Source organism: Cottoperca gobio, chromosome 9, assembly GCF_900634415.1.
Source record: "Cottoperca gobio chromosome 9, fCotGob3.1, whole genome shotgun sequence".
In the NCBI taxonomy this organism is placed as follows: Eukaryota; Metazoa; Chordata; class Actinopteri; order Perciformes; family Bovichtidae; genus Cottoperca; species Cottoperca gobio.
In genome coordinates this window covers 11,644,432-11,656,775 of record NC_041363.1, presented here as the reverse complement: position 1 = coordinate 11,656,775, position 12,344 = coordinate 11,644,432, and the positions used below count along the sequence as shown (strand labels likewise).

Genomic DNA, 12,344 nt, shown 5'->3' with positions numbered 1-12,344 from the left:
TTTGTGTGTGTATGGCTGCTCAACTTGTGCTCCAACAATACACTGATATACAGCTACCCAAAAGACTTGTGTGAAATATACACATTTTATAAATAAAATGACAAATGTTTCCTTTTGGCTCATAAAAAACACAAGTTGTTAGAAAATTGTGAAAAATTAAACATTTTTAGATAAAGAAAGTGAATTTGTTTGGACAAATAAAATAATACTTACATTTTATATTGTATTTGATGTAAGAGGTATTTATAATGCAAATGTGTTTAGAATCCATTTTGCTGGAGGGTTTTAGGTTTTAGGTGTTTTTGGTCCTTCACATTATTCCTGTTTTGGATTCTTAGAGCTGTTGGATCCCCTGAAAGAGGAATTACAGATCAGAAGGATGAAAATCAAACACAAAACAAATGCTTTTGAGGAAATCTCTTATTGTCCTGAAAATAGTTAAATGAAAAGCAGCATTACAAACACAAAGACGACACAACAAAACCATATATTCAATGGAACAAGATGCTTCTTATGAGTTTTATCTTTAATCTTCACTTATATGAATATAGAATAACTTGTTCTGATATAATACAGTACAGCATGCAAAGACACAGTTCACATTCATTCAGCCTTAAACACGTCATACAGAATCACGGATAATAACGCCACGTTGGAGGAAGTTTGTGTGTAACCCTTAGTCAAGACTGTTGGAGTCATGAATATCTACAAGGTCCTCATCTTATCTTATCCTCAAGACACCCACAGCCTCCTCACATAAGGCACACCAAGTGTGAAGGACTCTGAGGACTTTCAAAATACCAAACAGATAATACTTACTTTATACAATTTTGCTTATGTTAGTTATGTGCTCGTGGAGTTAGCAGTTTGGTATGATAACCTCTTAACTTCCACCATGTAAGAATGAAAGTGATGTTTATAAACAGTTAATAATAACAACCAACACCCATCAATGTGATTCAATTCAAGCATTTTTTAATGAAATATTTCATTGTGGTGTTTTTCTTTAAAGAATCTATACGCAGGATTCAAAGCACAATGTTGGCCAGACAGCAATGAACTTAGTTTAGGGGAGTTTACCAACCAACAAGGATATATGAGACCAAAGAAAGAGAAAAGTTAGATATTTTTTATTTATTATTTATAAATTAAAAGCATCATTACTGACAAAAGACGACACAACAAAACCACATATTCAATGGAACTGGATGGTTCTTATGAGTTTTAACTTTAGTCTTCACTTATATGAATATAAGAATAACTTGTTCTGATATAATACAATATATTGGTACAGAATGCATAGACACAGTCCTTTTACTTAAAGTAACATTGACGGATAATCACGCCACACACACACAATCACACTTAAGTTTTCGTTGAATAAAAAGCTGGGATCACAGCCCACAACATTTTTTAATTAGACGATTACAAAATGAGCTTCGTCACCAAATACTCAGGTGTTTAAAGGTAGACATATAGCCAAGTTTTAACATGTGTCAATAGGAACACGCGACAGCCTCTTATTTTTTAGCATTGGTGCAGGAAGTTGTTTCGCATATCATCAAGTCAATCAAGAACAATTGCGTGAAAGTAAAATAATAAAACACAGTAAAAGTTAAGATGAACAATTAGAGATAATACAATTGTTTTTTAAGTTTTCGGGATAAAACTTTGTGTTATGCAAAAGCTATATGTATAACTTGTATGTGAGAGAGCAGGGTCAGAATAATCTCTTAAAGTTTAGCGCTAGCAGTTTAGTCCAACATCATTACATTTTATACATGCAGAATTTACAGAAATATTGTAATTGGCAAGCAAACAAAAAAGACACAAATGCATGACGAAAAATGGATGAATAAATTACAAAGCAAAATGTGTTAATATGGGAACAATGTTTTTCTCTCAGATTAGACAAATCAGTATAATTATTCCTGACAATTTGTTCTCCTGGACTGTAGCCACCAGGCTCTCTTTAGGAATAATAAAACGAGAAAATAATATCATCATATAAAAACTTTGACATTGTCCCGACATTGATCTTCATTGAGAGGATTATTTTCCTCGCTGCAATGTTTCCTTAATTAGCAAACTTGAAGTTGCTCAACAGGGATGCGGAAGAGGAGGAACCAAAAATAAATAAAATAGTTCAATGTCTGGGAATTCCTCACACCAAATGGGCGTTAAGTTATGGCTCAACCAGACTATAAAACGTTTGAGAAATGTTTTGATGCATTGACTTCACAGAGCGGCTGGAGCTTTGCGCTTTTCGCAGGTTACTCTCCTTTCCTATAATGGATATATATATATATATATATATATATATATATATATATATATATATATATATATATATATATATATATATATTTGTTTTAACTTTCCATTACTGTTACTCAATAGATACATTTATTATTTATGGTCAATAATACTTTATTATTTTGGCTTATGTTTTTCTTATATTATTTGTTTAGAAGAACATTCGTAATAATATATTAGTTTAAGTTATTAGTCCAGTGGGTTACTGACTGGATAATGTTTGTCTTTTTTGCAGCGATGAATCGTTTTCTGTGCCTGATGGCTGCAGGTCTTTACCTGTGCTTGCAATGCCAGGTGAATGCTGGTGAGTACTACCTCTATCATCTTACTTGAAAAACCACTAAGAACTTTAAATGCATTTATTATTTGACTGATTTAAAATAGTCTCAACCGGCTTTAATTTATTCTCTTATTTTAGTATTACACAAGTGAACATGTTTGAGTTTCATATTTTGTTCTTCAATAATGCAACAAAAGATATGTTATTTTGTAAAATGCTGTAAGAGTGTGGCATAAATTAGACCTAAAAATGATCATGTCAGAAATGCACTTACCAAAAACATCAGTGAGCAGAAAGTAAATTAAACAAAATGTGTTTTACGCTTTCAGAATCGCATTTGAGCAGGAGCGTCATTGAAAAGGCTGTGTTGGCGGCCAAGACCAATGTGGACTCAGCTTACGAATACTCCAGAAGAGTGTGAGTACACACCTGTTGAAAAAATAAGTACCTTTGGGTGATAGTATACATGTCAGAGAGTGGGTTGACATATGAGCATTAACTTTCGCTGCCTTATCACGCGAGACTTTTACCAGCCGACACGCCCCTTGTTGGATATCAGTTATTGATTGGACGCTGCAACATGACCAGAGTTTCATAGGGGAGTGAAATCAAATAACTTCAGAGAGAGTAAAATAGTTTGTCTGTCTGCAAGAAACACTTTTTACTGATATGTGAGGTTTATTATTCCTGAGCGTCTGGTTTGATGGAGTTACATAATTTAAACTTTCCCTGAAACATTTAACCTAATACATCATTTCCAGTGTTCAAAAGAGTAGTGTCTTTTTCAAATCATATTTTGGGTTATTAAATAATGAAGTCACAATCAGAATATCAATAAATACAGACGAAACATAATGAATACATAATATAAACGACATAAAACTCCGTCAAAAGTCTCTACAGCTGTTAAAGCCGACAGGCAGCTGATTCATCTTTGATCAGACACTGACGTAACTTCACGTGACGTTTCAGAAGAAAGGACGTCTCATTTCTCTAAACACATTTATCCAAATATCCCAAAACTTTCTTGCAGCATCAATGCGTTTCTTTTACCACGCGAGGGCTTTTGTTTTGGAAATACTTCCGAGACTTCCGCCCCTCACCCCTAATGTTCAGATAACCATTTAGTAAGGTAAAAAGCAAAACGCAAAAAATCATTCAGTCGCTTTACTAGTTACTGGTTTAAGAAAGAAAAACGATTGATCCGAATGTACACCGAATAACAAAGGTCTTTAAATTGCAATTAAAGACATTCTGAATGAATGAATAAATCTGACCTCTCCACACAATACAGGAGCGTTGAACGTGTGAGGCGGAACGCAGTGTCTCCTTCGGACATCCTGCGGTTGTTGAAACAGCCTGCTGGCCCAACCCGTAATGCTGTGCGTGCTGCTGACTATATGGATAATGCCGTAAAACTCATCAAGAGGTCTTTGGAAAGACGTCAAAAACGCTCCATCAATGCCACAGGTGTGTAGCCTTTACAGCTTCTCTTAACTCTCTTTACAAATATCTGCACTTCGGTTACAGTCTATGTGGTAACAGCTGAATTGCTCATTATTTGCTTCTTTTAATTAGAACTGATCTCTGAGGAGGATCTGCAGGTCATTGCTGACCTGACAGGCTGCTCGCCCCGACATCGTCCCCCTTCTTGCAGGATGGGTCCGGAAATGCAGTTTCGCACTGCAACCAGCGCCTGCAACAACGAGTGAGGCAACTATTCAATTGCAACATTTCATTTAACAAATGAAGAAACTGAAAATAGGTGTGGACAACTGCACAACAATCTTCCATTTAGTACTAACTGATGTCCCTGATTGTGAGTTTTGTTGCATGTCATTTCCCCTATATTTCCTTAGGCTCAGATTTTTTTTTTTTTAATAAACATTAATAAATGCCTTAAAGTTTATCTTGAAACAGATACAATTAATAATAATGGCTTTATTTTTCTTCTTGCCTAGAAAAAACCCCATCTTAGGCTCCTCCAACATACCTTTCACCCGCTGGCTCCCTGCTGAGTATGAGGATAATGTCTCTCTGCCTAAAGGCTGGAATAATAAGAAAGTCAACAATCACCTTCTTCCCTGGGTAATAAACCTCAGAAAATCATCTTTACTGGCTATCCCGCAAATGACAATGGAAAATAGACACTTGTAGTTATACAGATGCTTTCCACAAAGGTGCTCATTGTCCACATTGTGTCCTCAGGTAAGGGCCGTGTCCAACGAAATTATGCGACTAAAAAACGGCTCTGTTAATGACAACTTGTACACTCACATGGTGACAATCTTCGGCCAGTGGACTGACCATGACCTGACCTTTACTCCTCACTCTCCAGTCATCCGCTCATTCAGTGATGGCATTGACTGTGACAAGAGCTGTGAGCGCACAGAGCCCTGCTTCCCCATTGAGGTCAGTGTGAAAAGACATGAATGCATCTCAAACACACACACACACACACACACACACACACACACACACACACACACACACACACACACGCACACACACACACACACACCTTAGATGCTAACTGCTTGTTGTCATCTCAACAGATTCCCAAAAATGACCCCCGCTCTGGCAAAAAGTCAGAAGAGTGCATGCCCTTCTTCCGCTCGGCAGCAGCTTGTGGTTCTGGCAACGTAGGCTATGTCTTTGGAGCCAGCTCCATCCGTCAGCAGATGAACTCTCTCACAGCTTACCTTGATGCAGGTCAGGTGTATGGTTCAGATGATAACAAAGCTCGCTTCCTACGGGAGTTCACAGATAAAGGCCTGATGAGGACCAACACAATGTACTCTGACAATGGCCGTGAGCTCCTGCCCTTCAGCAACATGAATACAAACATGTGTGCCACCCGAGCTCGCATTACTAATGACGTAAATGCGGAGGAGGTGCCCTGCTTTGTGGCTGGTGAGTGGCAGCGAAGACACTGACGTAGAAATGTTGATAGTGCTAGATTCATTCCAAGCATCGCACAGGGCTGACAGCACTTTCTTTTCTCATTTTATCTGACTTTTAAGGTGACGAGCGTGTGAATGAGCACATTGGTCTGAGCTCTTTACACACGCTGTTTGTGCGTGAGCACAACCGCCTGGCACGTGCTCTGGCCAAACTCAACCCTCACTGGGATGGAGAGAGGCTCTACCAGGAGGCTCGCAAGATCATGGGAGCATATTTCCAGGTTAGGGAGGGGCTTAGCTGCATGGAATACAGAAATTATTATTTAAGGGATGGATGGTCAGTCCTCACATGGTTCAATTACTCAGTGTATTTTCTATCTTTTAGGTTCTCACTTTCAGAGACTACTTACTTCACATTGTTGGTCCAGACATAATTAGAAAGCAGCTGTCCACCTACCCCGGTTATGATGAAGATGTTGACCCCGGCATCTCCAATGTGTTCGCCACAGCTGCATACCGATTCGCTCACTTGATGGTTCAGCCTTTCATGTTTCGTCTCAATGATAAGTACCAAGAACACCATGATCACCCCAGCCCATTGCTGCACAAAGCCTTCTTCACACCGTGGAGGATCACCTTTGAAGGTATGGCCAAGATCTTTAACTTGTTAGTCGTAAACAGATAATGAATAGAATTGATCAAAATGAAACTATCTCTTGTGCTCCTCAGGTGGTGTGGACCCAATCCTCAGGGGCCTTATTGGTCGTAAGGCCAAGCTGAACACGCAGGATAAGATGATGACTGATGAACTGAGGGATAAATTGTTTAAATTCTCCTCTGATTTGTCACTGGATCTAGCTTCCCTCAACTTACAGAGAGGCAGAGATCATGGAATCCCTGGTATTTATTAAACGTTATACCTATGGATTGTTTATGTCTAGAATTCATTTTGCCTACATATCTAAGGTTTTGCAGGCATTACAAATCACACACGGGCCCCATTTTCACCCTATGTGCCCCTTTTTAGGCTACAACAAATGGCGTAAGCATTGTGGTCTGTCACAGCCACGCACTCTGAATCAGCTGGCTGTAGTGTTGAACAACACTGATCTGGCCAAGAAACTTCTGGATCTCTACGGAACTCCTGACAACATCGATGTGTGGCTGGGAGGAGTCGCTGAGCCCTTTGTCAATGGAGCAAGAGTGGGAGCCCTGTTTGGCTGCCTGATTGCCAATCAGTTCCAGAAGATCCGCCTGGGAGACCGGTATGTTACATCACTTACATTGCTAAAGATGTGGAGGTTTTTGTGTTGAGGTTTTTGGCCCTTACATTCACTTTTACATTCAGATCATTTAAATGTTACCAAAATGTCCAATTTCAGACTTTGGTGGGAGAATGAGGGAGTCTTCAGTGATGATCAGAAGGCGTCCCTGAGGGAAACGTCACTTGCCCGCATCATCTGTGACAACACTGGTATAACTGAAGTACCTGAAAAACCCTTCCTGTACAGTCCCCCTGAGTTGGGTTACACCTCGTGTAAGAAAATTAAGGATTTTGACCTCAGTCCATGGAAGGAGAATGGTAAGTTGATGTCCTGAAATACTATCTGACACATTTGACAAAACACAGTCAGTGCCAAAATTAGAATATTTGAAAATATTGATTTTCCCCAATCACTTTCTCTAGGACAAGAATCATTTGGATCCCCAGGATTGCCAGGTAAATCTACCACTTATCCATATATACTTAAATTGAAAATAATTACTTTAAATTACGGATATGGAAAGGTCCTGTTTGTATAATTGTACTCATGACGTTTTCTTTTTACAGGAGCCCGAGGACCACGTGGACCTCCTGGACCTCCTGGACCTCCTGGACCTCCTGGCAATAGCGAGAATGTTGCTTTTACTGTGAGACTAGGTAACAACTTCCCCAAACCAGGCATGGCCATGGCTTTCCGTGAGGTCGTCTACAATGGACAGAACAGCTACGACACCAAGACCGGGTATTTTACGTGTCAGCATCCAGGTGTTTATGAATTCCAGTTTTTCTGCACCATCTACAACAACGCTGCCAGTGTGGATCTGATACGTAACGCAAAGTTGGTCCTGCACTCATTCACCACCCGGCAGAGCGGTTACATCACAGCCAGTGGCAGCACATTCCTTAAGCTTGATAGGGGAGACAGGGTCTATCTTTTGGCCAACCACGGTGGCAACGGTCTGACCCGTGACAGTTTCTTCTCGGGGCATCTGCTGTTCACTGAGTAGGAAACTGTTCTTGATACAGTGGTTGACCCGTGACATCCTGAAACACTTCAAAATAAATCTGTTTTAGTTATTTAGTTTAATATGCACCTTTTAAATGCTGCCAATGGGTGAGATAGTCCCGCTTTCCACTTTCCAGTGTGGTTTCCTTCATTGTACTAGGATTAAAGGCAGCTCAAGTGCTATCATGTATTGTGATTTTAGCTTTAAGTTAAGCATAGCTATGCTGAGAATTAAATGAAGTCACTAGTCTCCACTAATAGGAATCATAAAAGTTGCCCAGTTCTAAGGCAATTAAATACAAAATAACATATTTTTACAGTAGACGTTGCTGACAGAAAAGCACAATGTTTAGAAAATCTAATCAAATCAAATTTATTTATAGAGCACAATATCACAAATTACACATTTGTCTCAGTGGGCTTTACCTGAACCTGTGATCGTTTAAAATTGTTCGTATTGAATGAAGGAATATTTATAATGCACTGATACCTACACTACAGAAAGAAGTGAAAACTGCTTGACTGTGATATTATTATTATATGTGATATTATTTCACATTTTCTTTTGAAGAAATCATTGCATTTTCTCTTTAAGATGGTCTTTCCCTTTCTTCTGAAAAGTGGACAGTACAGTTCAATGTCTGACAAATAAATGTAATCCTCAAATATGCTACAATTGCAAAAGACAATTTTTTTGGAGCACACTTTTGTTTTTCCTGCGTCTTTTCAAGTGGAAGTCACTTTAAATGTGAAGGGAATAAATGATTGTCGTACAGACTAAACGCTGCCTCTGAATGATATTTATGATGATGCAGAAGAACCTCAGAAGATGATGACATGTTTGTTTGCAGACCAGCTGATGTTCTTAACCAGACCAGTAGATGGCATTGACACACAATCTTTAAAGGACAGGAAAGCAGACACAACCTGTGGTTTTGAACGAATTACAGTTACTGCTCTGCAAACAGGACTTAATTGTTCTTAAGATGAACTGTTGATGAATAGCTTATACTAGTATCATTCAAAAAAAGTAAAATATATCCTAAAGTTTCAATCTGTACTTTAAACACATGCAGTCTTTTTAATAGTTTCAGAGAGAGCAAAGCAAATAATCAAAATACATTGATCGCAGAACTAAGAGAAAGGGATATTTATTTATGTCTTATCTACAATATCTAAATTTAACGACTTTGTTTCCTATAACCCTCTTCACATAGATTGGAAAGACCCAATACAATTAGTGAGTTGTTTTTCCTCTGCAGGAGTGCAAGGCAATCCCCTTCTCTAAAGAAAAGTTTATATTACAGCATATAAAATCACGCAAATCATGCTATGTAATGTAATATATTTAAGAAGTTGGGTTTTTGTCGGACAAATGTTCAACCAGAGCAGTATTTTGTGTGGGATGGGCACAATAAATAACATAGCTAACTAACTGTGACAGTAAATGAAAGGGATTTGAAATGTCTGTAGTAAAGGTGGAAAGGTTAATTCAAACGGTAAGTTATATTGATGTTATTCATTCAATTCACCAGAATACAAAACATGTCAAATTTTATTAAACTGATGGAAAAGCTCTATGGACTGTAACAGTTATATTGAGGCTTACAGTAATTATATTCACAACTAACTTTCGAACTTTGTATTTGTATTTGTTTGATCCTTTATATTCTTAGTCTCTAGTAGTTGCTTTGTACCCTTCTAGAATAGATCACACTAGATTTACTTTTCTTTAAAGAAAGGATTTAACTCCAAATCACAACACACCTTATATAGAGATGAATCCAAATGTCTGGACCAGATGATGGTTTTTGATATTAAGAAATGAGGCTAAAGGTGGTCACTCCGCTTTAATTGCGGATGCCGACACTCCCGAGGGGGATCTGCATCCTTGGCTATATCCTAAATAAGTAAACAAAAAAACGAGCGCAATATATGGCGATCGATGGGAGACGTGGTGGGTCGCATTAGCTCTGTTGTTTTCTAGGAGGACGGGAACCAGCTGCTGCGTCTCCACACACACACACGCACACACGCACACACACACACACACACACACACACACACACACACACACACACACACACACACACACCACGCCCCTTCTGACCTCCGTGGACACAGTGCCATCCACACAGAGTGGCTTTGGGTGTCCCATGGGAGCAGGGGAATGCTGGAGAGGACGAGCGGCACACGATACCCCATTGTTTGGTTTAGCAGTCACTGATTCCCCCCCTCACCTCCTCCCTAAAACACACGGGCTGACCGTCTCAGCGGGTTAAATTGATTAGAAAGACGTTTGTGGTTTGACTAATCCCCCATTTTCACCCCGACTCTCCGCTTCACCAATTTAGAAAAGCCACACATTCAGACAGCAAAGTCCTGCGGGTTGTGATGATAATCACGGCCCAGCCTGTCGCACCTGTGGGACTGGAGAGACGAGTCGGTCCGCAACATTAAACTGCAAAACACACGTACTAGATATGATATCTATATTTTTTATTGACTTGATCTGTTCTCTGATAAAAATGTACAACTTCCAGCCAGCGTCAGTTTCACAATAAATGATAAGTTATAACAAGCGACATAAACTGTAAATATAGCTAGGTATATCTAGCTATATATAGCTAAGTTCTCCATTAAAATGATGAAATAAGATGAATCAACAGTACAACAATAGGTAGGCTAATAATATGGCTTCATAATACAAAGGTGTACAAATGAGTTCACAAAGCATCCTCATGTGATGACAGACAAACCTGTTTGATCACAATGAACATGTCAACTAAAAATGTTTTTTGATGACTCAGATGATTTGTGGTGTAACGTCTGCAACCACCCAACATAGTTTAACTATCTCAAATGAAATGTTATTAGGTATTTAACATCCCACATCCCTGACCAATCAAAAGTCAGTTCAAAGTTTTAAACTTACTTTCAGTTTGCAGAGGAACAACCAGAGGCTTTGATTTCCTCTTCATATTCAACCTTTCTGGGTTGGATACCTGAGTTTTTGAGCAAGGCACTGAAATGTTCGCGTTGTGCTTCTTTTAAACGAGACAGTCAAATAACCAACACATCCTTTCAAGCGACCTACTTTAAACTGCGTGTCTCCTTGCAGAGGAATTTTATTAAAGTGTGTCATCATATACAGATTTTTCATGGTTAAGTAGAGCTGTCAATCATGTGTGGGGAAGTGTGTGAGGGATACGGAGACAGGGCGTAGACTCGGCAGCAGGATTCCCCAAGACTGCTCTCATAATTGGGGGAACATCTGACTTTGTCCCGCGCTGGCAGATGGTGGGCTGAGGCGGGATCCAAAGGGGGGAGATTTACATTCATTGTCCAGGCGCACAAACTCCACACAGAGACAATAGTATCGGTAAGGGGCAAAGGACCCGGGCTGGAAAAAAAAAAACTTTCCTTTTCAACGCCAGATGAACAGGAGCGGAAATTAATTTGTAGTCTGCAGAAATAAATGCTCCGAAACATGATATATTTTTGTTTTGTTGGGCCTGAACACAAAACATATATCTATTTTAAAAATGAGAATTAATTAAACAATATTGTAGATCAATGTAAAATGTAGCGTTTAAGAATTTACATTGAACATATCAACAGCTAGAGCTTGTACACCATTTATGTTTATTACAGTTTACAGAGCCTGGAATGATCCAAATCCGCTGCTAAAGAAACTTTGTCAGACCGTATCCAAAATGACTCTTATATCCACGGGTTAGGTTTTGTTTAATGCTAGATAACTTGCCAAAAAAACTGCTCACGGAAGCCTCCTTTTAACATCGTTATTTTTAACTGATTTCATGACCTCTTTGGGTTTGATAAGACAGTCTGTTGTATTGATTAAGAACTCATTTCGGGCAGTGTCAGGCAGCGGTCCAAACGCCAATCAGAGCGCAGCCCTGTCCGCTGCTGGCGGAGATTGATGGACCAACCAGACGGCCATTGTTGCGGCTGACACTGATGCGATGCCTCCTCAGCGGAATCACTGCGTTCAAAGGAGCAGACGGTCGAGCTGCTGAATACGCGCCTGTCGAGAGCGCACTTGTGTTAGATTTTGACTTGAATGAATAGACCAAACAGGATTTGCTGTAGAGACTATTCAGAGGAGCATGTACAGGATCATTTAAACCCACATTTTAACATGTGGCTTAGAAATGAACAAATTAAAATATAAAACATTTTTAACATCTGTCCACAATTTTGAGGTTAAATAATAAGAATAATATTCATTGTAAAGGCCCCTCCCTTATGCTCGTTCAATATACACACAAAGAAGTCCTTTCATTTTAATCACACCACAAATAATACATTTCTCACTTAAAGTATTAACATATGCGAGTAGTTTCTGCTTTACAATGTGTACAATTGTGTGTTTTCCCCTTTATCATCACTCCGTCCAACTTAATGTGTGAAAAGTTTGCAGCTAGAGTCACTGGTTGGATGCTGAATCTGGCAGAAGTCCAAACAACGGATGCACTTTACACCAATGAGAGCATCCATTTCAACAATCGGTCCCCCATATGGCACTAAGGCCCCTCCTCCACACTCTATCCC

The 12,344-nt window shown here is 39.2% G+C and overlaps 1 protein-coding gene across 1 annotated transcript; it reads left to right on the top strand.

Moving 5' to 3' along the window:
- Positions 1-2,553: 2,553 nt before the first annotated feature.
- On the top strand, positions 2,554-8,459 carry LOC115013549 (eosinophil peroxidase-like). Its single transcript, XM_029439932.1, has 14 exons — positions 2,554-2,620; positions 2,926-3,013; positions 3,891-4,066; positions 4,175-4,304; positions 4,558-4,684; positions 4,805-5,008; positions 5,152-5,509; positions 5,620-5,780; positions 5,885-6,143; positions 6,229-6,399; positions 6,527-6,764; positions 6,882-7,081; positions 7,187-7,219; positions 7,331-8,459. Exons 1-14 carry the CDS (start codon positions 2,554-2,556, stop codon positions 7,768-7,770), a joined length of 2,652 nt encoding a protein of 883 aa, XP_029295792.1. The 3' UTR covers positions 7,771-8,459.
- The last annotated feature ends 3,885 nt before the right edge of the window (positions 8,460-12,344 follow it).